The sequence below is a fragment of the Juglans regia genome, chromosome 14 (genome assembly GCF_001411555.2).
Source record: "Juglans regia cultivar Chandler chromosome 14, Walnut 2.0, whole genome shotgun sequence".
Classification (NCBI taxonomy): domain Eukaryota; kingdom Viridiplantae; phylum Streptophyta; class Magnoliopsida; order Fagales; family Juglandaceae; genus Juglans; species Juglans regia.
Window position 1 is genome coordinate 17,543,515 of NC_049914.1, and position 27,668 is coordinate 17,571,182.

The 27,668-nt window shown below is 37.2% G+C and overlaps 2 protein-coding genes across 3 annotated transcripts; one reads left to right on the plus strand and one right to left on the minus strand.

Moving 5' to 3' along the window:
• The first annotated feature begins 14,637 nt into the window (after positions 1–14,637).
• On the plus strand, positions 14,638–18,722 carry LOC109013991 (probable RNA-binding protein EIF1AD). 2 transcript variants are annotated; one of them, XM_018996282.2, is made up of 5 exons: positions 14,638–14,914; positions 16,051–16,294; positions 17,161–17,236; positions 17,920–18,046; positions 18,296–18,722. In XM_018996282.2, exons 2-5 carry the CDS (start codon positions 16,181–16,183, stop codon positions 18,492–18,494), a joined length of 516 nt encoding a protein of 171 aa, XP_018851827.2. In that variant the 5' UTR covers positions 14,638–14,914; positions 16,051–16,180; the 3' UTR covers positions 18,495–18,722. The 2 variants fall into 2 exon arrangements, with proteins under 2 accessions (XP_018851827.2, XP_018851828.2); XM_018996283.2 differs by having other exon boundaries at positions 14,663–14,914; positions 16,172–16,294.
• A 994-nt stretch (positions 18,723–19,716) lies between these two features.
• Positions 19,717–20,352, minus strand: LOC118344571. Its single transcript, XM_035685590.1, has one exon. It carries the CDS (start codon positions 20,350–20,352, stop codon positions 19,717–19,719), a length of 636 nt encoding a protein of 211 aa, XP_035541483.1.
• Positions 20,353–27,668: the final 7,316 nt, after the last annotated feature.

Sequence of the window (27,668 nt, forward strand, 5' to 3'; positions counted from 1 at the left end):
AGATTTCTTTAGACTGAGGCCGTGGTTGTGGATATTGTGAACTGTAGTCAGTCGAAACTTTCCATTAGCAACTTTTAAGGCATTAATTTTTGCCTTACATTCCGTCTTTCCTGTCGGACGTGGGTTGACGACATTCAAAATCCTATTCTAGGCCTTCCCTCAACGGGCACATGTAAGGGTGACATATCTAGCAATCTCATCCTCTCCCCTCTCACTCCTTTTTGTCATCACCCCAAACCAGCATTTATTACCATATTCCATATAATAACTCATTAACTCTTCTAAGGAATTAAACTCCATCCCCGAAACTGGCTCATCATCACCATCCATTTGCACTTTCTCAGATGTTCCGGCACTGCCATACTAAGTTTCTTCTGCATCTAGTCTATTAGGATGAATTTCTTCAACTCTAGAAGATGTAGCTGGCGATTCATTTTTCCTAACACTGGGTCTATTATCCTCCGTACCAAGAAATCTACTTGTAACGGAGGTATTGCTAAGAGACAACTGGCCTTCCATGCCATGTTGAAATGGGTAACTAGTATTCTGTCAAAAAAAAAAAAAAAATTGCAATTAAACTCTTCAAAAAAACCAACTGCAATTCAACTCTTCAAAAAAAACCAACTTATTAAAACTAAATGGAAAACATGATTTTCACCACCTGTACAATTCTTATAGAAATATTATGGCATCTTGTACAAGATCTTTCAAAGTTGGATCAGTTTGATGGAAACAACTACAGACATTGGAAGGAGAAAGTTGAATTCTTACTAATTACTACTTTGAAAGTACGGTAGGTGTTGGATATCCCTTATCCAGTTCTTCCTACAACTCAAGCTTCGCAGGAAAATGAAATTGCAACGAAGAAAAAATGGGAGGATGAAAACTACACATATCGTGAGAATATTCTCAACACTCTCACTGATCCATTGTTCGATATTTACACACCAAAGAAAAATGCAAAGGACATATGGGAGGCTTTGGAGAATAAATACAAAACTGAGGATTCCAGTAACAAAAGCTATCTCGTTAGTAATTATTTAGATTTTAAAATGGTAGATAATAAGCCTATACTTGATCAAGTGCATGATTTACAACTTATTGTCCACAAATTATTTTTGATAGTATTCCTATTGATGAGAAACTTCAAGTGGGTCCTATTATTGCCAAATTACCTCCAATTTGGAAGGATCACTGTAAGTCTTTGAAGAGAAATGGAGATGATTTTACTCTTGAGAGTCTTCAAAGACAACTCTGAATTGAAAATGAGTCAAGATTTCTAGATAAAATCGAAGAAAGTGCTGAAATGAGTAAGTCTATTCATGTTGTTGAAATAAAAAACAAGAAAGGGAAGAAGCCTTGAATTGATACTCATGTTTTTAACAAACAGAGTAAGAGTAATTTCAAAGAGAAAGGAACTTTTCATTTTTGCAAAAAGATAGGACACTACATCAAAGAATGTAGACTTCAAAAGAAGCAAGAGCAAGCAAAACTATATTGAAGAGAATCTCATTGCTGTTGTGAGATCCTTAACTTTTCATGCGTTTTAAATCCTTTTAGTTTATTTAAATGTGTTATTTTCTTAATGTTATTTTAATTTATTTTACTTTGTAATTTATTTTTTTGGGCTTGTGTGCAGTTAATGTTTTATTTTGGGCTTGTGTATGTGTGTTCCTCGTTGTGGGTCGTGGGTGTGTGAGTTAGAAACCCAACTCGTGTGTTTTAAAGTGAACCCAGCCCGTGTGTTGTTAAAGGCCCAACCCCTGTGCACCATTGGCCTAGGTTGTGCCGATTAAGTAGCCCAACTCCAGCTGTGTGAAACGGCGCCGTTTTGATTGGTACCTTTAGGGTTCCATCATTTCCCGCTTTGTCCCGTTCCTCCTCTTCTTCTTCTTTTCTTCTTTTTTCTTCTACTTTCTTCTGCTTTCTTCTTCCTTCCACTTGCTGCCGAGGCAAACCCCTCCTCCAATCGGACCATACCACGTTTTGCAACCCGTATCTGAGCCACCACCTCCTTCTTCCATATTTTTACTCTGTGTCATTCGGCATGAACACCGAAATGTTTGTTGTCAAGCCGTCGCCCACACAGCCACCATCACCTTCCATCTCGAGCTTCCATGGCTGCCTCGTGCCTATTAGTTGTGTTTCCCTCAATTGCTGTCAACCCACCACTTCACCACACTGCCATGCATCCCCTCCATGGCTTACACTATCGATTTCCTCTTCTTCTACCCTGAATCAGTGGGGGAATGTTGGATTATTTCAAATTCCCTCAAATTTGACTTTGGCTTCTTTTGAAGTTTTCCTACAAGGTGATTTTTTGTTAGTTTCACAAGCAAATTTTTAGTGGTTTATAAGTGAATGAATTTTACAATACATAAATTATAATATAAGGGTAGACACACAATAGTAGTGTCACCTAGTGCGAAGCATTGACCACACTTGTGCACGTTGCATAGACGCACTTAGCACTTAGCATGTACGCATCGTCGCAAGTGACAAAATTATTTTTTTTAATTCAAATGAAATGATATATTTTTTTTTTCATTTCTTGATAGTTATTATTAAGTGTCAATGGCAGTTATTTTCACACCTTTCTAATAGAAACCGTTTTATTTAAATTAAATGAAATAATACAACTGTTGCTATTACATATTTTTGTTCTAAGATTAGTGTTCATAATTTACAATCTGCACATTATATAAACATTGTTGTATCCTAAGGATAAGATTGTCAGATTCTATTTTACAGAACTCATTTTCATGAGTGTGAGGTAATATTTGTCTAAGAGACAAATTAACAATCATCTTACTGTCAATCTTAAATCTATGCTTGCTTTTCTAATAGTATATGAACAATAAGTAGAAGAATCCAAACCAAAAATAAAAAATAAAAAATAAAAAAAAACCTGTGGTGTGTGATGTGTGAATATGATAAGTAGCAAAACTCGGCGAATGTAATGCTCTAAAGAATTTTTTAAAAAAAGAAAAAGAAAAAGAAAAAGAGTTATATGATATATGTTTTTACAAAAAGTAGATGTCCGCAAACTTTTTTTTTGCCTAAAATAACCTAAAAGATCAAAAGAATTTCTCTCTTTAATGCTCATGTGATTCAATTCCCTTCAACAAAACTGTTGAGTACGTATTTTGTGAAAAAAAAAATATTTTTCTTCTTTTTAAAATGGCAAGCAAAGAAAAATATATCTAAAAGATTAAAAATCTGTAGTTATCCTATAACTAGCTTAAGATTACCTTTAATTATGATTTAAGCAAGAGGCTACAATATATAAATTTGTTTTTTTTTCTTATAAATTTAGAGTGGCTAGCCCAAAATCCCCCGCCTATTTTATCCTTTTTTAAAGGGGCATGCCAACATGATCCTTGCCAATCCTCCTTTATCTCTATCACTATTCCACCTCCAACCTGACATCATTTTTTTTTCTTGAAAATAATACGTATAATTTCTTTATGTATTCAACACACTACATAATTTTTCCTTTACAGTTAAATGATCTATATGATATGGTCCCTCTTCTATCCAACAACATTCATCTTCTACATTTAAAGCCATTTTTGCTAAAATATGTGCCACTTCATTCCCTTCTCTATGTATGAAAGCCAAAGACCATCTGTCACTCCTTCTCAGCATTATCTTTAAATCCTAAATCACTTGTTCCCATTCCAACTCATCCTCCATTTTAGAGTTTATTGCATCAATCACATTCTTCACATCACCTTCCAATACGACATCCCAAGAGCCCAACTCTCTGCATAGCTCCATCGATCTCCAGAGTGCATAACACTTTGCCATAAAAGGAGATACTACATACCTCATAGAAGAGCACATTGCAGCCACAATGTCTTCCGAGTTGTTTATAACTACAATCCACATCCCTATCTTATGATGTTCTATGTCCATAGCAGCATCAAAGTTGACCTTGCAAGTGTTTCCCACTGTATTTTCTCATTTCTGTTTACAGTTAGGTGAAAATTCCCCTATTTGCTTTTCATAGAATCTGTTATTTGTATCATGAAAGTCTTCCAATCCTGTAATGGCTCCTTGCATTAGTTTCTTAGGACTCATGAACTTATTTTCAAATATGACTTCATTCCTCCTACTCCAAATTTTCTCCAAAATAGCCATTGTCTTCTCTAGCTTTTCCTCCGTGAGACCATTAACCATCTTCATCCATAGTTGCTGAAAGTCTTCCCCATCATATTGCCACTTTTGTACTGGACTCATCTTTTTAGCCTTTACATCTGATGCATTTGGACAACACCATAGGGCATGTAGCACAGTTTCCTCTTCTCTTAAACATAGTGTGATGGGAACCAAAGTGGGTTCAAGGGATTCCATTCCCGTGGGCTCATATCATAGTAAGCACAAAGAGTCATCTATTATTTTTCTATTGCATAGATTAATTCTTGTTGGCAAGGTATTTCTAACAGCTTTCCGTTTTGTTGACGGAAGAGGAGAGCTTGAAGATTGACCTAAATGTGATCGAGGATAAAATGAAAGACAAAGGGGTGAGGAGTTTATTTGGAAAAGTCTGCCTGAACCTGGTGATTAGAAGGGAGATTATCACTGCTACAATGGCCAAAATCTGGAGGGTGAGCAGACCGGCAAACTTCCAAGAGATTGGAAGCAATAGATACATTATTACATTTACAACCCATGCAGATAAAATGAAAGTATTGGAGGGACGTCCTTGGTTGTTTGACAGCCATCTCTTCATACTCCAGCTGTTTGATGCCTACACTCAACGAAGAAAACTGAAGTTTGACAAAGAGTTGTTTTGGATCCAGATTCATAATCTGTCATTAGGTTGTATGAATAAACAATGTGGAGTACAAATTGGTGGATCTGTGGGTAGGGTGATGGAGGTGGATGTTCCTGATGATGGAGTTGGATGTGGGAGATTCTTATGGGTAAGGGTAGAAATACAGCTTCAGAAGGTGATTGCTAAGGGGAGGCTTATCTCGATGAATGGAGAAGGAATGTGGGTGAGACTGCAATATGAAAAACTCTCTCGTATGTGCTTTAGTTGTGGTTGGATTATACACACTTAAGGTGGATGTGTAGTGAAGGGGATGGCCAAGAGACCACTTTGGCACATGGCTGCATGCTGAAAGGATTCAAAGAGGTGGATCAAGGTAGAAAATGCACTTACAGAGGGACAATAATTCTTGGAAACAAAATGTAAAAGTGAAAACTCAAAAGGGGAAGGGAGAGAGTGGTTGGAGAAGTGGGGAGGAGCAAAGTTCAAGAAGAATTGAGGAATTAAGGGAATGATGTGTTGAGGGGGAGAACAACAATATAAGAGTAGATGGAAGCTATGAGGGGGGTGGAAAGTGATGATTGCAGGGAGGCAGTAATGAAGGAAACAAATGAAAGAAAGTCATAAAGCAAAAAAGAAGAAAACAAAAAAAAGGGATGGGTGTTGGATAGTGTGGGGGGAGAGAAAAAAATGGAGGGAAAAATGATGATGGTGCTGGTTTAGAAGGAAAAAATAATGAAGAAAAAGAAGATGGAGAAAAGGATAGTGAAGAAAGGAATGGTGAGGAAGATAGACAAGGGGGAGAAAGGTAATCAACACCTAGGAGGAGATGGAAACGTAGAGCAAGAGAGAAATGTATGAGAGGAAAAACTTAGTAGGATTTGATAGAAAAAAGAGAAATGTGTATGAAGGGGTGGGAGTGGAGATGAAGGAAGGAGATTCAAAGAGAGTTAAGCAAGGTGGTGGGAGTATGATTGATGGTGATATACAGGGATTGGAGGAGGTTGTTAAGCAGCCCTGCTAGGAACAATAAAAATATTAAGTTGGAATTGCTGGGGGCTTGGGAATCCCCTGATAGTTTAGGCCCTTTGCTTATTAGTAAAGGAGAAGCAGCCCGATGTTGTGTTTCTGATGGAGACAAAAATAAAAACAAGAAAAGCCTACTTTCCGAGGAAGAGATTGGGTTTTGAAGAGTGTGTAGTGGTGGATCCTACGTGGTTCAGTGGATGTTTGATTATGAAGTAATTATAAGCAAGATTAAAGCTTCGAAGATGAGAAAGGCGGAAGAGGCTACTATCAGAGTTGATAGAATCATAGACAGCCTTCACCAAGGTCAAGCACAGTGCGGGTTGCACTCAACCCCAACCCATGAGCAACAGTCTGATCTACCATCCTCTGCTTCTGTACTCCATTATGCAACCTTAGGATAGCTGGACAAAGTTTCACAAGTATAATTGTCTATGATAAAGCTATCATTCAATTGCATCAAAACTAACCTCTCATCTTGATGACAAAATGGCTGCAGAGAAGACAAATTAGAGGTCGTTAGTAAAAGAAGGAACAACACTAGGTCCCGTTTGGATACAAGAAGTATTTCATCTCATCATTATAACTTATTCAAATTTTCACACAAAATATAATAAATAATTCAACATTTTCAAATTTCAAAATAAAAATAATATTAAAAAATAATATTCTAACAATATTTTATTCAATTTTCAACCTTCATCTAAAATCATCTCATTTAATCTTACTATCCAAACCACACCTAAAAGAGAGAAGAGAAAGCGCAAACATGTGGATATGGTTTGGACTAATGTTTTGACTCTTGAGATAGCGAGAGAAGAAGAAGCCAATGACTCTTTTAAGCCAATCTCAAGTTTAAGGAGAAATCCCTTTCGAAGTTTCATACCTCTCCAAATTGTGGCCTCTCGATCTGTCTAAAAACTATCTAATTTTACATATTGGAAGTCTAAAAGGTTTAGTCTAAAAACCTAACCCGCCTCTAAGAGATTCTTCTTAGTGGCATCACATATCATTCAGAGTACCTAAAAAGCTTGTCAAATTTATCTTCTTTGAGAACTCTAATGCTCCAAGATTGCAGAATTTTGTACAGGGAGTTCCCAATTCGAATATTCCAGCTACCACAACTATGGCATCTTTCGATAGCAAATATTGATCTCATTCGTCACTTGCCCGAATTTCATTCCAACACTCTCCTTCAAGTTTTAAGGCCTCCTTTGAATAGTGATATGAGATCATTTGTGAATAGTAGTGAAATAATTTAAGTTGAGATGTTTTATAAGATTTTAGAAAATAAGATAGAAAAAGTTGAATAAAATATTAGAAAGTTAAAATATTTTTCGAATATAATTTTAATATTATTTTTGTTTTAAGATTTTAAAAAGTTGAATAGTTTTTTGTGTTTTGTTTGGAGGTTTGGGAAAGTTATGATGATTAGGTGATGATTAAATGAAAAATTTGAAATTGAAAAGTGTTTGTAGTGTTCGGATATTGCGATAAGACGGGATGAGATAAGATGTGAGGCATTTTTTAAATTCCTTTAAACATTTTTTTAAAATTCCTTTGAACATTTAAAAAAAAAAAAAAAAAAAAATTCACAAACTCATTTAAAAACACTTCATTAAAAATTAAATATAAAATATAAAAATAAAATAAAATAAAAATCGGTAGCTTTTGTTAAGATGCATCTCGGTGGATGCAACATTTTCCATGTGTTTGTGACCTTAATTAGTATGTTACACTAGATGATGGATATTCCCCAACGTTTTGTAGACTTTGCTTCCCGGGATGGCAAGCACTTTGGTTACTTTGGTGCTCTCTATGTTGCTTGCCTAGGGCACGAGCACTTTCTGTCGCTGTACTCACCAATGGTATCAGAACCACACTACCTATCATGTTGTGCTTCATTCACTTTTGTCGATGCTAAGAGCTTGTGTGGGCAAAAAATGTGTGAACCCTGGGGGGAGCAAAGATCGGCTCAATTAATGCCAGGGCGATCAAAGTGTGCCTATTTTTGTCAGGAAATGAGGTCTAGTTACCAATGTTTTTAATTTCGTACCGTACCGGCCGGTACGGTCAAAATTTTTCGTTTCGACCGTCCGGCCGGTACAGGTACTAGATATATACCGTACCGGCCAAAATACCGGCCGGTACCGGCCGTTTCGGCCTAAATTTCGGCCTATACTTCGGCCGGTACCGGCCGATATTTCGGCCTGTGTTTTTTTTTTTTCGTTTTTTCAAACTACAAGTTTATTTTTTGACCCCCAATTTAGATTAGACTATTTATAATTTATATGTATGTATGTATTTATATATAATTTATTCATATATAAACTATTATTTTAGAATATAATTGTTATATATATTTATATATATAATTTATTCATATATCGATATCCCGAAACGGTACACGAAACGGTACCGGTACCGAAATATTTCGTTCTAGTGTCTTGACCGGTACGCCATCCGGTACGGTATTCAAAACATTGCTAGTTACCCTTCTTTGTGCATCTTTTGCCTTGAGCATCTTACTCACATAGCAACAATTTCACAAACCACAAAATCTTATCGTGATCAAGCTAGGGAGGCGAGGTATCAAGTCATTTTGTTCTCCATTGTGCTCACCTAGATGTGTTCTTTCCCTCGCCATGAAGCTTACCAAGGTGGTGAGCACTTTGGCTCCCATTAGAAAACAAACAAGTGCATTGCTCATGCGATTCTCAATTAGTTTAAAAAATATGCAAAAGTTATAATTTAAGATATTTTGTGTTGTGGATATAATTATTACTATTGTATAATCTTTTAAAATTAATAAAATGTTTAGTCCTTGTATAATCGATTTCTTATTATCTAGTCCTTGTTAGATTGGTTCGGAATCATCATTCCATGCGATTTCGGGCAAAACAATAGGGTCCTTTTGGGCAATCCGTGCTACGTAAGACTCATTCATTGCACGCTTTCCTCTTAGCTTGGTTGTTGCTGTATTTTGTGAAAGGCGTGTGAGTGAAAGTGAAACTCTGTAGTCTGTAGTAGTAGTCAGGGCAGGAGGAAGGAAGAATCTGGAAAGGGCAGTGTAATGAACCTTCTTGTAATTCAGTGTAACTTGTGGAATCTGTTGTGAAAAGAGGATTGGGAATTACTGTAATGTAATAAGGATTACTGTAAAACGAAATAGAGTGATTTGCGGAAGAAATAATAGACGCAGGGAAAGTGTTTGATAAAGAGTCTCATAGACTCATATGCTTTGATAAAGGAAACTTCGAGGGTTTCCAAACTCCATACACAAATCAGTTCTTCACAAGGTTCCAGAATGCCTCTCCCTCCCTTCAGTCCCTTCTCATATGCTCATGCAGAATAACAAACCATACAAATAAAAGACTGACATGTATACATCTAGCAACTAACTATTACAAAGAGACAAAATACATAATAAGCTGAAATTCTCTCAGGATGCCAAACGCGGCGCATAGTACCGATTATTGAAGCCGTGTGTTTAATCTCATTTCTCCAAACAGTGCGCTGCATCAGGTTCCTAACAATCTCCTCCTTTTAAAGAACCTTGTCCTCAAGATGTGTGTAAAGGGCTAGAAGCTTCTCAACTACTTTCTTCTACTAAAAGACCAACCCATTTTATCAATGTAGTTTACCATAATAACGGCTGCATCTCTGAATATGTCCACCTTAGTAATGGTGGATCCAAGATGGCAAGGTGCTCCCGCAAGTTTCAACTTATCAGGAAATGCCTTCACGGCATCCAAGAACCATGGCAGCTTCTCATTTCTGATGCCAAATTTAGAGTTTTTATTCCCAGTAGCAACATAAGGAATGGACCTGGGGTCCACGTCTGAGTTGATGTGAATTAAAATATCAACCTTCTTATCTGCTATTCTTGCAGCTGCTACAATATTCTTCAAGTCAAATTCACTCTCAATTTTAACAAAGACTCCATTTTCGGCAGTTGAGACCAATTCCTATTTTCCATTGCCAATATACACTTTACTAAGATTTCTACAAATATTTACTAAGTTTATATTTTTCTCATGTATTGAAGCAGTAACTAGAACTCCTCTACCCCTCAAAAGACCTTTGTCCACAAGGTTAGTAGCGGTGGCGCAAACCTGGACTACCTTGCCATTAAAGCTGAGAGGATCCTCTGAGATAGCTGCAAACATGGATTCTTCTCCATCAAATATAAGTGCAGGATCAGAGAAATATAGCCATTCTTTTCCAATGACAGTCATAAATTCCCATCTAGAAACCAGAGCTCCACAAGGTAACGAAGGATTGCGGGTGTTCCTCCAATCTTGTATACATCCTCCATGACATATTTGCTACTAGGCTTAAGATCTACAAGAAATGGAACCTCATCCCTAACCTTTCGAAAATTGTCAAGAGTTAGTTCTAGACGAATAGACCTTGCAATAGAAATCAAGTGTAATACAACATGTGTAGAGCCACCTAGTGCCATGACAATAACCATCGCATTCCGTAGGAATTTTGGAGTGATAAGATCTCATGGTTTCAAGTCCATATTTAGTAATTCCAAAGGATACCTTCTTGCTAAAAGGCACTCATCCAACTTCAATGGATATTCAGTAGGTGTCGGAGAGCTGTAAGGCAGACACATTCCCTTTGCTTCAATAGCAGACACCATGGTGTTGGCCATATACATCCCACCACAAGTCCCTGCTCCAGGACATGAGTTACGAACGACAATCTTCCTCTGCTCATTAGTTATGGATCCACTAACAAATTCTCCAAAACAATGAAAGACAGAGACAATATCATAAGAATGGACTTGAAAATGATCAGCATCCTCTTGTGCATGAGCTTGTAACTTTTCAAGAATGGTTTTAGGGAGAAGAAAGTAAATTTCTTCAATAAAGACCCATCCATCATTCCATGGTCTTCCTCTATCAAAGGGTTTAAAAATCACTTTAAGTGGCGATACACCAACCCGATAGTGAGCAAAAAGTTTGACATGACTCTCCATTTGACCATATACAAGAGCACATTTACTTTCAACCTCCTTTTCACCCCGCTTAATGACACTACTCTCCATCATTTCCCTGTACAAATCATTACCCTCTCGAGTGCGTCCTCCAACTCCTGCAAAAACTGAGAAACCACCATGAGCTTTTGCAACATTGTTGATATGAACCCGTGAGAATGTAATCCATTGAACTCACAATCAATTTGAAAACTCACCCAACAAAGCCAAAACCAAGTCAATGGATGGAGAACCTAGACCCGGTTGAGAACTCGTTTCAAGAACCTGTCTCAAGAACCCAGATTACAAGAAGGGGTTGTGATTTACCTTTGATAAGTTCAAAAGTTCAATTAAGAACAAGAGGAGTAAACTCAACTCACAATGAATAAATTCATCAAATTTCTTAAAATGAGACTATAAAAAGTATTTAAACCAAAATCTAATTAAAACCCTAGCTAAAATAAAACCCTTTCTTCCAAAAATGCCCCTAAATAAATAGTGTCACGGCTACATTATTGCGGCTACAGTAACTCGCTACAGTACCTCTTTAAACTCTAGTTCCTAAAAAGTAACTTTCCAAATAAGTCCCTGGCCAAAATACAAGGCATTCTCAAGCCTAATTATTCTAGACCAATTCTTATAACTAATAAAATAAGCCCATTTAGTTAAATAAACAAGTCTAAGGCCTTCAATCACATAAATATAATAATAGTCCCTAATTTATGTTGCACTCTTCCGTATCTTGTATCACGTGGATGATCACTGGGTCTCCTTCTCTTAAGCCCATCTTGAATATTCGGCTCTTGCTAGACTCATCCCAAGTGGATTGCACCAATCATTGCATTGATTCCTTGCACTTTTTAGCTCTTGATCTTGTGATTGCCACATGTGAAACTTGTAAGGGATCTTTAAGACTTGGTCCACATTGGTGTCCATTATAAGTTCCATGCTAAGCATAGTTTTTCCTCTCAGGTTTGTCTCCTTCACAAAATCGAACATCATGCTTTGATAAAAACTATCTATATTCAGAGACAGCCCCATCTAAGTTGGACGAATGCTTTAATAAAAACCACGCCAACTCTCCAATCCCTCGTGACCCAATGATTGCCTCCTTCCCAGATTAGGAGAATATAATGAACGATCCATTGGACAGTACCTAATAGTAGGTAATTCGCGCAGGACAATATCAAGAACTTGAAGTGTTTCCTGGGGTGCATCTGCTTGCCTATCAACGCCATTATTGCTTTCATTTGAGTTACTTTCCTTCCTTCTACAACTCTCTTGACGATCATCCGTTGTAATTTCTTGTCCATTAATATTGTCATATGAATTTACATCCAAATACTCACTGCAATTAGATACAAAGCTATTACTGCTGTACAATGAAGTAGTTGGACTGATCATCGGTTTTTTATGCTGACTGCACCATCCCACTCTATAGATTCTGCCTCTGGCTTCTTGCAACAAAATTTACAAGAATCGCCACCAGCTAAGTTCTCATTGTCGTCGTCAACGAAATGACGATTAGAAGAGTTCACGCTCATGTCCTCACCATCGATGTCGTACCCATTGAAGGAAGATATCTCTCTTGAATTGCTACTCTGAGTTTCATCAATTGCATCCGTCGTCGTTTTCTTTGCTTCAAAAACGACATACCCATTGTCAAATATTGTCGTCCCTATCAACATAACATCATCTTCTAAAACAACGCCTTTGTGTCTCACTTGGTGTTGCTCAAACGGGTAGATGTTTCTCTCATAAGCATACTCGATATTGAGCTTCACATAGTAAATAGTGAAATAAGAATCGACTAAAATTTTAGATTCTTCCCGTCGGGAGACTTCACTGTAAGAACCATTTGACCAGGATCTCTATAGAAATCATCATAGAGTGCACGGTGATAATTTTGAAAACATTCTTGAAGTTCTTCATTTCTCAACTCCATAGCAAGATTGGTGACTCTAAATACCACTTATAATGAACCTTCTTGTAATTCAATGTAACTTGTAGAATCTGTTGTGATGTAAAGAGGATTGGAAATTGCTGTAATGTAATAAGGATTACTGTAAAACGAAATAGAGTGATTTGCGGAAGAAATAATAGACACAGGGAAAGTGTTTGATAAAGAGTCTCATAGACTCATATGCTTTGATAAGGAAAACTTCGAGGGTTTCCAACCTCCATACACAAATCCATTCTTCACAAGGTTCCAGAGTGCCTTTCCCTCCCTTCAGTCCCTTCTCATATGCTCATGCAAAATAACAAACCATACAAATAAAAGACGGACATGTATACATCTACCAACTAACTATTACAAAGAGACAAAATACAATAATAAGTTGAAATTCTCTCAGGATGCCAAACGCTGTGTATAATACCGATTATTGAAGTTGTGCATTTAATCTCATTTCTCCAAACGGTGCACTGCATCAGATTCCTAACGACAGTAGGGGAAGAGAAGTTTAGTCTCCAGGATGGTCAAACCATCACGCAAGTGCTTTCTCTTCGAGACTTGTCTAAATTAAAATAAAACGAGGCCTTATAACTGCAGTGGGAGTGCAACTTGACCTCCAATTTTAATTAGAATCGAACGTCGAAATTCGATATTCGACTCTGTCGGTTAGAGCATCCACATTGGTCTATGCATATGTATATGTAAAGTCATATTTGCATAATATGACCCTAAAATCCTCTATATTGGCTTATGCATATCCAAATATTTAACTAGCTATGAATAATGCTTATCTGAATTTGGATAACTACTATTTACTCCACAAAATATATTTTAATCATTATTTCTCTTCCCTTCCACTCTCTCTCACAATCCTTTCATTTTTTCTCTCTTTTAACAACACAACAAAACTTCACATGTACATTCATTTTATTATTATAATATATTATATATATTTTTTTCATTTTATTATATTTTTAATATAATATATAAAAAAAATTATATTTTTATTATTGCATTTTTCTTATTAATGTCAAATGTATGTAGTGGATGTTAATTGCAAAATATATATATAAAAATTGATTTTAACAAAAAATTAATAATAATAAAATTGTCTCAAATATGTATAAGCCAATGTGAAAATTTTGTTTAAATGACAAAATAATTATATAAAAGAGGTGATTTTACATATATATATATATGTGTATATATATGTATATTTATATATAGACCAATACTAGTCTGTTAGAGCCTGGCCCCATATACAAAAAGAGATTTCTTTGAATTTTCACTTAAAAATAGGAGTGATAAACGGTCCGGTCGGACCGGACGGACCGGACCGAGACTTAGACCGATTGGTCCGGTCCACATTTTAGAGGACCGAAAACATTCAATCCGGTCCACGGTCCAGGGTCTTTTTGGACTGTGGACCGGACCGAATAAAAAAAAAAATATTTTATATATAATAATTGTACAATTAACAACATAAATTTTTAAATATATTATTAATACTTGTTAATATTCTATAAATTAACAATATTTTATATATATTTTCATCTAACCTATCATTATTAACAATATAAAATTTTAAATATGCTATTAACACTTGTTAATATTTTATGAATTAATAAATATATAATATCAATTTGTTAATTATATAGTAATTATATATATTAATAATATAAATTAATAATATAATTTTCATCTAATTTATTATCATTGATCATATAAGATATTTTTTTATTAAATTTGTTATATAATTCATATTAATAAGTCACTTAATTTAATTTAATATTTTAAATAAATGTTTTTTATTAATTATTTAAAAAAAAAAATAGACCGACCGGACCAAACCGTTTGCAGCGAGTTAAAAAAGTCTTCGGCAGCCGGATGCGGATGCTCTTACGCTATTTAGAAATCACGCGCGCCCGGACCCCTTTTCTCTATCGCTTGGCTTTCTCCTTAACGCTCTCTTTCACTGTCTCTGCACCACTGCCGAAGATCAAATTCGTCTCTCACGCCATCCCTACACCTAAAAGCCAGCTCTTCTCCTCTCTGCCTCTCGGTCGGTCCTTCCTGTTGGAAGTAAACTCCCGCTGTCTCCCTATCTCGCGCCTGAACCGACGAAGTCTAACCCTCTCACGCTCGGACTCCTGCATCGCTGAGAGCCCAGGTGATCTCTCTCTCTCTCGCCCTGTCTGTCATCCCAAAGTGTGTGCATAGCCGCACCAACGAAGACCAAGTGTTTGTGTGCGTGTGTGTATGGCTGTACAACCAGCCTTGTGGTTGTGGAATTTTACCCATTCTAACTCCTTGGTATGGCTCAATACTTAGGTAATATATGCGATTGCAAGATTGAGTCATTGGGGTTAAAATTATATTTTTTATAGGTAAATTGGGGTTAAAAGTTACAGGATTGAACTCTCAATACGGCCCCCACACGGTCTAAACAGCCACGTCTATTGGGTAACAATGCTGCAGAGTTTTCTATAGTGGCCGAGTCTCACCCTTAACAAACTTGAATTCACATATATGTATGTAATGATGCCACTTGAGTGGCCTTGATTTAGAAATGTTCCTTGCACTTTCGAGCTTTAGGTTTTGTGCATAGACGTAGAGAAACAATTAAGAACAAGCTAGGATCACAAAAGATCGGAAATTTTAAACTTTAGAATGTATGCCCCTTGAAACTTCTTCGATTTAAAGATTGTGCAGAAAGTTGCAGCCTTTAGGAATTGAAGGATGGGGTTTAAAGGAAGTAGAAAACTTTTTTTTATAGTCTTCTTTTTTCTTCATTAAGTAGAAAACTTAGTTAACATATTGATTAAAGATGAAATCCTAATCCTTCTTACCAACTGCGGATGGAAACAGATGCATTTTAGGGCAATCAGATTTTAAATTGAAGGTTTTTGCTTACCTATGGCTGCGGCAGGCCTTGAGGAGGGTTTACAATACTTTTTCCATGAGTTTCTTGATGAACTTAGCTAAAAGTAAGCTGAGAAGGGTGCAGACTTGGGAGAAAACAGAGTGTGTGCTCCTGGCAGCAATGCTAGGGTTTTATAAGGGTTAAACTGGCGTGACACCAGTTCTGGAACTCCTGTAATTGGGAGTTTTCTATTTCTGAGTTTCAAATAAGTTTATTTCCTAAGCTTTTTGAGAGGCAGTAGTCGGATCAATTTGATTGGTGGTCGGTTCACATGGTCGATGCTCGGGAGCTGAGCTCCTATGTGATCTGACCAATTTTTTTCACGCTTTACAATTCATTCTTGTTAGGTTTAGGTTCATAATCACCATTCTTTGCGATTTCAGGTAAAACGTTAGGGTCCTTCTTGGTGATCCATGCTGGGTAAATTCATTCATTGCATGCTTTCCTCTTAGCTTGGTAGCTATATTTTGTAAAAGGCGTGTGAGTGAAACTGTGTAGTAGCAGTCTGGGCACATGAAAGGAGGAAGGAAGAATCTGAAGAGGGCAGCCGAGGAAGTGAAGTTTAATCTCCAGGATGGTCAAGCTATCATGCAAGTGCTGTCTCTTCGAGGTTCTAATCTCATTGAGGTACTCTCTTTTTCCATAATTTTTTTCCCCAACTGTTACTTTTACAGTTGCCTCTCTCTGTGTGCTTGTGTGAGGAATTAGCACTAGCCCGACAAAGTTGTTAGCTTTTTGTGCATGATGTTAGTTAGATATTTGATCTTTTTATCTGCATGGCAATTGCATTTTTGGGAATTTCGGAGTCACTTGCTTTCAAGTTACAAGTTTGAAATGGGTTTAGCAAGGTCCTTGAATCTTTCTAGGAAAGCTGCTACAAAATGCCTTGGTGCAAAGATCCTATTGGTTTGAAGATCCCTCTTGAATTCATGATTTTCTATTTTATTTTACCATGCTTCTACCCACACACACCCCTATCTCTCTGTACCTACCATTGATTAACTGGCACCAAGAAAAAGAAGGAAAAAATATAAATATATATATTTTTGTTTGATAATTACCTTCTACATTTTGATGACTTCGCTAGATTTGAATGGTCTTAGCTTCCATGATTTCCTTGTAACTATTGCTAGTTCTTAAATAGGTGTATTCACATGTATACTTCCAGTGTACCTGAGCTATGTCTATTTTCTTTATCAATGAAATAATTTATTACTTATAAAAAAAAAAACATTTTGACGACTTTCTATCTTAGACTTATAAATAATTAGAAGTTAAGTGGATTCAAGCGAAGTCCATATGCTACATAAAAGTGATCGGCCTGGGTGAATATTGAGCTAGGTAGTTTGCCAAAAAGTTGTAATGCTGTTTATCTACTTGTAATTCTTCTTCCTTGACCTCTTTTTGAAACAGTTTTGTTTCTCTCTGTACACAATATGTCTCCACCTCCAAGTTTTAATGCTGATACCTTTTATATATCTCTCTCTCTCAAGGTAATGGATGGGCAAGGCGAGAAATCACTGGCATTGTTTCCAGCTAAGTTTCAAAAGAGCATGTGGATAAGACGAGGTTTGCTTCACATTAAAACTTCAAAATCATAAAATTCTTGAATCCCATCTTGTTAAGCTTCATTCCAAATACATTTATTTACCAAGAAAATTACCTGCCATTGTTTGGAATCTGAGGGTTAAGTCGTTCCCTCCAAGAAATCTGTTGAACTTCTACATTTTCTTTAATTCTTGTAGTTGGCTATTATTACATACCTCCGGTGGATCAATCATTGTACTTCATTTTTTAACTTTCATAACCTTACTTGCGAAAAAAATAAACCATTTCTATCATTCCATTGACTCTTCGATGGACCTTAAACTCTATCATGGTATTGGTAACTACCAGTTTTTTCTTGAGGGGAACTGGGTAAACAAAACAAATGGTAGGTCACTGGTTCTGTAGAGTTATGTTAAGGCCTTTTGACCATTCATTATTGATGGCAAGGAGCTCTCAAAAATGAATCAGGACTTTATTTCTATTAGAGTATTTAGATATCACATTTCATACTTGTATTGAAAAGAAAAGATATAGCAAATTCCCATTTGTTTTTGTTACTAAAGATGGTCCAAAGTGATTGAATGTATAGAAGATGGTGGAGGGGTGGGAGAGCATTCAGATGATTTATTATTTTTTGTTGTGATATTCTTGTAGCATCTTATAAGGACTAAATAACGAAATAGAGTAGCTCTTTCAATGTGCAGGTAGTTTTGTTGTGGTTGACGTAAGTGGAAAGGAAAAGGCTCTGGAATCAGGTAGCAAGGTGGCATGCCTTGTGTCCCAAGTTCTCTTTTATGAACAAGTTCGCCCTCTTCAGAAATCTCCAGAATGGTGAGTTTTCTTCACATCTTAACAACTGCAATGGTTAAAATTATACTTGTTTAACCAATTATGCAAACCTCATGAGGATGACGTGATTGGATTGTGAAAGTTTGATGTAACTGAATCAGTTAAATAATAGTAGCCGTAGCAGTTCGTTTTTTCAATGTTCACACTGGGAAACAGAAGCAAGCAAGCTTCGCTGAATCATTTCATGTTTGCTATTTTTACATTGCTTGTATTTTTCTTCCCTCAATGCAGGCCCGAAATCTTCAAATCTACACATTTGGAGGATTCTAGTGGAAGTTTGCGGGGGAAGACCTCCCACCAAGAAGTGGATGAGCTTGAATCTAGTGATGAGGAGGGACTTCCCCCAATAGAGGTCAATACTAACAGAATCAAACCCTTTGAACTTCTATCAGATGCAGAATCAGATTCGGGCTCAGATAGAGATTCTTAAGTTTTTCAATGTGAGACAAAAAGCATCATTGTAAGAGTTGCACATGCATCACGAAATATGAGTGTCCAATTTGCACGATGGCATTTTAATTTGTTGAATTGAATATGTAGTCAAGTGTTGAGACCTAAAACACACCTGCAAATTGCAATATGGGTCTCAAGCAATTCGACGATGGCTATAATTTTGAAATATTATTTAAGTGCAATTTACATTTATCCTTTCAAGCAATTTGCCTCCTCTTATTAATTATAATATGCAGAGAGCATCATTGACAAAAACGCCAGAATCGGAGAGGATATTGTTATTGCAACCTCAGAGGTAGGATTGTTTACAGTCTAAATCAATGAGCTTATGATATTGTAGCTTTCCCGTCTGCACTTAGTTTCTGTTTATGATGTGGAATTGTAGGCCATATAAGAGGCTGATAGATCTTCTGAAGGGGTTTACTTTTACATGGTTTTGTTATATAACAAACTCTCTATCCATCCTCTTTCAAGTGTTTTTAAGTTTTAGTGTTTTCAGTTAATGAAAAAGGTTAGTGCCTGTTCTTGTCAAGGTATAACGTTTGTAAATTTTGTAGCAGCGTTTTCACTACTATTCAATATTTTTATCATTACTTTTTTATTACTATTCACAGAATATCTGAGATCACTTCATTATCCAAACACAATTTTATATTTTTTTTACAATCTTCTAGTAGATAATTAGTGCCACAGTAATAAAAAAAATTATATTAAAGTAAATTCACAAACTGATAGGGTTCATCTGATACATTAGATCTATTTTACAATAAAAAATAACTTTATAATCTATTATGTGGTATCAAAGCATGTCAGTTTGTAAATTTATTTTTATATAATCTCTTTATGGCTAAAACAATTCTCAATTGAAAAATTCTATTCTTCATCTTCACATACCACACTTAATTTTTTTTATTATTTTTTTCTTTTACCAAATGTGTGGTGTATGGATGATGAGTAGAAAAATTTAATTAGTTTAAGAAGAATAAAACTAAAATAGATTTTTAAAAATAAAAATAAATAAAAATAAGTGTGGTGTGTTGTGTGTGGGAATGATAAATAGCTAGCAAAACTTTTCTCAATTAATATATGATGATATTTTGTCATAGATCAACGTCAAAATTATTGATGCTATTTTGTTTTAATATATATATATATATATATATATATATATTTGAGTAAAACATACTTCATTTCATTCATTAAATGAAGTTGATTATACAAGAGGGAATACAGTCTACATCTAAGGAAGACGTAGATGTTACAAGTGCATTCTTGGCCAGCTCATGTGCTGCCTTGTTTCCCTCTCTACGTATGTGGATTGCAGACCAGCTCTCAAAAGTGCTCAGTTGACCCTTTACATCTTCCATAATCATCCCAGTTGAAGACCAATTCTCGCTCCTGCTATTGATCGCTTGAATCACTTGAAGCGCGTCCCCTTCCAGGATAATATTCGTGAGGCCCAAGTGGTGACAAAGTCTGGCGGCTTCCAAAGCACCTATAGCTTCTGCTAGTGCAGGATCCGGATAGAGTGGTCTATTAAGTCTTGAGGTTGCCACCACACTCCCCGTATGATTCCTTACAATGATCCCAATACCCACTTTGCATTTTGCTTTATCAACCGCGGCATCCCAATTGATCTTCCAGACGTGAAGAGGGGGAGGAGACCAGTTAACATTCTGGTTATGCAATCTTTGATCTCTTGTTGAGTTTTTCATTTGCATGTTCCTCATATCTCTTAAATCAGAAATAACCAGCTTTGCTAAAGAATTTGGGCTCTTAAATTCCTGCTTAAACACAAATTCATTCCTTCTCATCCATATTCTTTTTGCAACCATGGCTAACTCTTCTACCAGATCCTGTTGGTCAGTTGAGTCTAGGGAATTCATAATTTCCTAGATTGAGTGCCACTGGGATTTTAACTTCTGAATTTTACGGGAATAATTGTGCCAGACATCTTGTGCCGCTGGACAAGACCACAGGGCGTGGAGGATTGTCTCATCTTCTTGCCAACAAATGGGACAGAGAGGTTTGTCGAGAATTTTCCTCTTGAACAGATTGAAGTTGGTAGGTAGCGCCTCATTGCATACCCTCCACATAAAATTCTTTGCAGTTGGGGTAATTCTTAACTTCCATAGCCTTTTCCAGAACTGGTCCCTGTGAGAACTATTCGACCCTTGGCCTTTTTCCAGTGCCTCCATCTCCCTAAGCATATGATATGCACTTTTGACAGAGTAAATGCCTTGAGGAGTTCCCAACCAAATCAGTTTATCCTCACAATTAGAAGGACTGAGAGGAATCTGTTGGATGATTTCTGCTTCTTCCTGGGGGAATAATTGGTTCACTAGCTTGGAGTTCCATTGTCTCGAATTCTGGTCAATGAGGGAACTGACCTTATCTCCTATGCTTATGCTGGGGCAGGTGGCTTGAACTCTGAATGTTGTAGGCCTCGGGATCCATTTATCTTGGAGAATGTTTATAGTTGCTCCGTTACCAACTCTCCATCTAGTCCCTTTAACTATCATATCTCTAGCTGCCATTATGCTTCTCCAGAAATAAGAGGGTTTGTGTTCTAGCTTGGCATTCAAAAACTGCCCGTGGGGGAAATATTTTGCTTTTAGGACTTCGGATACAAGTGCTTGAGGGTAATGGATTAACCTCCAAGTTTGCTTAGCAAGCATTGCAAGATTGAAAGAATGGAGTTCTCGAAAGCCCATTCCCCCTATTGCTTTTGCCCTCCCCATGTTCTTCCATGAGGTCCAATGGATCTTTCTTTCTTGCTCGACCTGCCCCCACCAAAAATTGCTCAGCAGCTTATTAATTTCCTTTAGAAGGGATCCCGGGAGGTTAAAAACTGCCATGCTATACGTTGGCATTGCTTGGAGAACTGATTTTATAAAAATTTCCTTGCCTGCTTGTGAGAATAACCGAACTTTGAGGCTGTTGATTTTCATTCTAATCTTGTCCAGTATTGACTTGAAGGATTTAGTTCTTGATTTACCCATTAATGCTGGAAGGCCCAAGTATCTTTCATAAGATTGAGCTGAATGTACCCCTGTTGTACTCAAAATCAAGTCCTTGTTTTCCTGTGAGGTATTTCTGCTGAAATGAATTGCGGTCTTGTCTTTGTTGAGTCTTTGGCCCGAAGCTTTTTCATAGGTGCTAAGAACGTGTAACATCCTGCTCCATTCTAGAGAGTTTGCCTTGCAAAACAAGAGGCTGTCGTCGGCGAACAGCAGGTGGTTGATAGTAACTCTCCTTCGAGCTATCTGTATCCCTGTGATAGCCTTGGTTCTTTCAGCATTCTCAAGCAAGGAGGTTAATACTTCAGCACATAAAATAAAAAGGTAGGGAGACAAGGGATCTCCCTGCCTTATGCCTCTTGTTGGTATAAAAACTTCTTGAGGAGAGCCATTCAGAATAATTGAGTAAGACACTGTCTCCACACAATTCATCACCAGTTGTACCCATTCCGTAGCAAACCCCATCTTGAGCATAACTTCTTTGAGGAACTGCCACTCAATCCGATCGTATGCTTTGCTCATGTCGAGCTTGAGAGCCATCAACCCTTCCTTTCCTCCTAACCTGCTGTGCATTGTGTGTAAGGCTTCGAAGGCAACAATAAGGTTATCTGATATTAGTCTACCCGGGACAAAAGCCGATTGTGTGCTTGATATGATATCTGGCAAAATTGATTTCAGTCTATTTGCAATTGCCTTGGATACCATTTTATAGATAACATTACAGAGACTAATGGGGCGGTAGTCTGAGACTGTTAAGGGGTTTTCCTTTTTGGGGATCAAAACAATTTGAGTATCATTTATTGAATCAACCTTCCCACCCGAGTTCAAAATATATAAGGCAGCTTCGCTTACCTCTTTCCCCACAAGAGACCAATGATTTTGATAGAATGCTGGGGGGAACCTGTCTGGTCCAGGCGAGCTAAAAGGGTTCATGTTGAATATCGCCTCTTCCACCTCTTGTTGTGTAAAGTTTCTCTTCAACTTAGTGTTCATCTCCTCTGTAACCGAAGGTTTGAGGTGTTGTAAAGATTCTGATAATCCTTGAGGATTAGAAGTAGAGAACAGATTTTTAAAGAAGCAATTAAATTTTTCACTAACACCTTCAGGAGTAGAGGCTACGACACCCGATTCATCTGCCACTTTACAGATAGTGTTCTTCTTCCTTCTCTGAGTTGCACACTGGTGAAAGAATCTAGTGTTTCTGTCTCCCTCTAGGAGCCATTTCTGTTTGGCCCTTTGTCTCCAGTGGGTGTCTTCCTCTTCAAGAAGCTGGTTAATCTCTCCTCTAGCAGCCTGAATTTCCTCTCTAAGGTTTCCTTCATTAGCAATTTGGAGGGTTTGAAGTTTCTGGAACTTGCTATGGATTAGATTAGTATTGGGCATCACTGATTTTTTGCTCCACCAGCTCAAACTTTCTCTACTTCTCATAAGATTTTCTGAGGCCACCTGCAACTTGTTCGACTTTGGGCTATTTCTGTTCCATGACTCCTCAATGACTTTTTTGCATTCCTCTTGTAATTCCCACCTGACCTCATATCTGAATGGTTTCTCAACTCTATAATCAAGCTGTTCCAGAGTAAGAATCGACACTACCAAAGGATTGTGATCTGAGCAGCTAGCTGCTGTTGAAGTTACTGAATAATTTCCAAACAAAAGTTGCCAAGGGGAGTTAGCACACGCTCTATCGAGTCTCTCTTTTGTGAATTGGAGGCCTTCTCTATTATTGCACCAAGTGAATTGATCTCCCTTAAAACCTAAGTCATGAAGACCCGTATCTAGTAGAGCTATTCTGAACTCTTCCATTTGAGATAGAGGCCTAAGAGCACCCCCTACTTTTTCTCCATTGCTCAAGATTTCGTTATAGTCTCCGAGACATAACCATGGATGATCATCAGCTGGTTGCAAGGCACGGAGTAGAGCCCAACTTAATTTCCTTCTTCCAGTAACATGATCTCCGTAGAAGCCAGTAAGTGTCCAAGTCTGATTCACCATATTTGTATTCACGCTAAGAGAGATATGGTTTTGTGAGTAACTAAGCAAGTTCACGTTCACATAATCGTTCCAAATGAAAGCCAACCCTCCACTAGCCCCTCTACTATCCACCACAAAGCTGTTAGCCATATTCAGACTTTTCTTCACCAGCTCAATTTATTTCTGTTGCATTTAGTCTCCATAAGGAAGATGAGACTAGGGTACTTTGATTTCACCAATCGGTGTAGCTCTCTAACTGTCCGAGGGTTCCCAAGCCCTCAGCAGTTCCAACTTAAACAAATCATGATTGTTGGTGGAGCTGCCAAGCAGCCACCACCATTTCTTCTTCTTTGGTATCCCCTTCTTGTACCTCATATTTCTTCTATTTTTTCTTAAATTCTGCACTGTTAAAGATATCATCCCCCCTTCTTTTCAACGGTAGATCATCACTACACATAACCAGGTCCTCCTTCTCAAGGTCTTTTTCTGTTTGGGACTGCTCCCTAGCTCTTCTTTTCCAGGTGGACTTATTAGGATTATTGAGGACTTTGATCTGTGACTGCAAGAAAAGGTTAAGAGAATTAACCTGGTTTGCAATAGATGGTTCTGTTTTAATGGGAGGTACTGGGACCTGTTTAGGCTGGCCTTTTGGTGACCTGGATTTCCTGTTTCTTCCTTTTTCCACCTCAGTTTGGTCACGTCCCTTTTCAAGACCAGAAGCCTCGTTTCTAGTCTGTTGCCAAGTACCAGTTGCGCTCTGTGAGTGCTTGAAACCCTGGTTAGAAATTGACTCTTTGGGTAATGTAGCCGTAAAAGTAAACCCTTTTTGGGATTGCTTTAGATCACCACTTGTATCCTGCGCCGTGTCCCTGTTAATTGTACCATCTGTTCCCTGATTTGAGAGATTGTGTCCCTCATGTCTATGACCAGGAACAGTAACCTCAGAGTGGTTTTTTTCCCGCCAAGCTGATTCTACCTCTCCCCTTCCTCTTCCCTCGTATCTCTTCATGGACAAGCTATCTGGTTTAGGGGGGTTGGCCCGAAGCCAATGGCCATACTCGATCTTGCGGGAGTTTTGACTCCATCTAGCTGGTCTTGTGCAGCCTTCCTTCTTATGCTTTATGACTCCACAGTGAAGACAAAAGACTGGAAGTCTCTCATACCTGAATGGGAGCCAAATAGTTTTATCTTCCATCTTCATAAGTTTGCCCCGATTCAACGGTTCCATGATGTTGATGCGAACTTTTATTCGTAGGAACTGACCCCATGCACAGCCTGACGTGTCTGAATCTATCTCCATTATCTCTCCGATACTTGCTCCTATTTGAGAACCAATTTCAGTGTTCATACTGCCCAACGGCATGTTATGTATTTGAATCCAAAAAGATTCCTGCGAGAAAGAGGCTTCGTTCGGGGGAGCTGACCAATCAACGTCTTCCATGCAGACCAGGAATCTGTCAAAGGTCCAAGGATGCCCCTGCAGGACCTTCTTTTTGTCTTGTTCCATCTCGAATTCCATCAGGAATTTGTTTATGCCCATTTCCTTAAATTGGATCCATCCTTCTGGGCTCCATAGCTTCGACATCGTGGTTCTGAAGGCTTCTTTATTCACCTGTTTTTCAGCAACCACTAGCAGCTGCAGACAAAACTTTTTTTCCCCTGCCACCGTTTCAACCTCTGTTTTCGTAACTTCAAAGCCTTTCTTTTCCTGATCTGTTAGCGTGAAACCTTTCCATAGACTCTCTAGTTCTTCCTCCATACGTAGCTCTGCAGTTTTCCTCGAAAAACCCCAGGGACGCACTTTGCTGAGAGCAAAGACAGAAACCTCTCGCACCCCGGGAGGACTGATCTTGTTTTAATATATACAGCTTAGAAGGAACGGTGAAATATCATTGTTAACTAATTAATGCAAGTCTCTTACGGTCTTTATCTTCTAAAACGTGTTATGAACTTTCCAGTCTTTTCCTCTTCTTATCCTCTACTTATTGGCTTTATTTTTATTTTTTACAAAATTTGATTGTCAGTTATGGACAACTATGACTTTTTAATTTTTTGTCTTTTGGCCACAATGCTAGTGTGGCGTGCCCGCTAGCACAAATCTCATTTTTTATTTTATTTTTTGTATTTTTAACATATTTAAAAAAAAATATTAATACACTAAAAATCACTTTCTTAATCATTAAGTAAAAAAAAAAATTTTAAAAATTTAAATATATGAGCAGTCAAAATGAGCAGGCAAAGTCAAATAGCATACTAGCATTTTTTTATGGGGAATTCCTTGAGTAGAAGTTTTGCACAAATTTCAAGCAAGTTCTCTACTAAGTTACATGCATGCTTCAATTCTTTCAATCTCCTGTAGAATGATTATCTCAATTTCTCTGGATCTATCTCAAATTGGCTCTTTATCATTATTCAACTCACTTATATGAACCTTCTAGGAAATTAATTTAGCAATTTGTCATGCCTCGCCAAATTAGCATGCTCTGGTAACACTTTCACACATTTACAAATTCTCTGTGTTGTTGTTCCATGTCCAAATCTACAAAGATTATACGTTGACAAGAACAGGATGAAAGGATTGCTCCCAATTCATCCAATTCTACCATCTATTCGGAATATCTATATTATAACAAGTTTATAACGGACTTTGGAAATTCTGAGATGCTCTTCCCTGCTGGTCTGACCTTGAGAACAACAATCTACAATGATCATTCTCAATTCCTCTAGTTCTACCATCTATTTGTGGTTTATATCTTTCTAACAACTTTCACACGAAATTTGAAAATTCTTGAGACAGTTCTTCCCAAACCTAATCTACAAGAATTAGACCTTGAGAATAATAGAATGGAAAGACCTCTCGCCCCCAATTTCCATCACCATCTATTTGACTACACATACTCATTTGTTCCAACAATATTGTTGGTCCAGTCATATTTGATCATTAATGTTGGAGAACTTGATAGGAATAGAATCATTGGACCTTTCTCAAAACAAGATGGTTGGAAAAATATCCCACAACTAACTCAATTTACTTTCCTTGACAACATGTTTAACAATCTTCTCACATGTCACACACTGCATGGAAATCAATTTGAGATAGTTTCCGAACAATTCATTTGATGTTAATCTAGGTGTTAGGGACAAAATTGACTGGGTCCAACCTATTGAAAATCTATCACTAATAATAAAGAAAGAGATAAAACCAAGAGAAAAGACAGGGAATAGATAAGACAAACAAGAAATCTTTCTTTGTGAATATAACATTTCTTGGTTTATTTACTTATTTTCATACAAAAACCTTTTCCTACTTGATAAATCATCCAAATTCTTTTCAAATCTGAATCCTCGCAATTTCATACAATCAATTGGCTGGAAATCCTCTTGTCCCTGTGGAGATGACCTTGGGTGTTACCTCGTATTACAACTAGTCCACTTCTGCACTTGGGAGTAATAGTTTGGAAACCATCAAGTTTTTGGCGCCGTTGCAGGAGACAACTGGTATTTTCAGAACATTATCTTATTGCTAAGAGGGTGTTTGTGTAGCTGTGAACCTCTTCACAGCTAGGTTGATATCTTTTCCTCTCATTTCATCTGTTTGCTTTTATTTTACTTTATCTTTCATTTTATTTTATTTTGCTGAATTTGCATGCTTGGTTGGGCTAGAGATAGCCATTTAGACTTGCAAGGATTGAATCATCAACCTCATCTTCGGGTTCATCTGTTTCTCATAATTCAGCATTTGAATCATCATTTGACACTCATAGCAACATGGCTGAAAATCATCAAAATGATAGAGAAATGGTAAATCCTAACATGACACTTAGAGAATATTTGCAGCCTGTTAAGACTAGTCCACCCTCTTGTATCATTCAATCTTTGAATGCAAATAATTTTAACTTTAAATGTGGGATGATTCCATTGCTACCACATTTTCATGGTATGAAATCAAAATATTTGCACATTAAAGAGTTTGAAGAAGTTTGTTCAACTTTCATGGATAGAACATGCATTGAAGAAGTCATTAAGTTAAAACTGTTCCCATTTTCTCTAAAGAACAAGGCTAAAACCTGGCTAAACTCCTTAAGGCCAAGGTCTATTGGGACTTGGAAGGAAATGCAAACTGATTTTTTTAAAAAACATTTCCCTATGCATAGGACCAA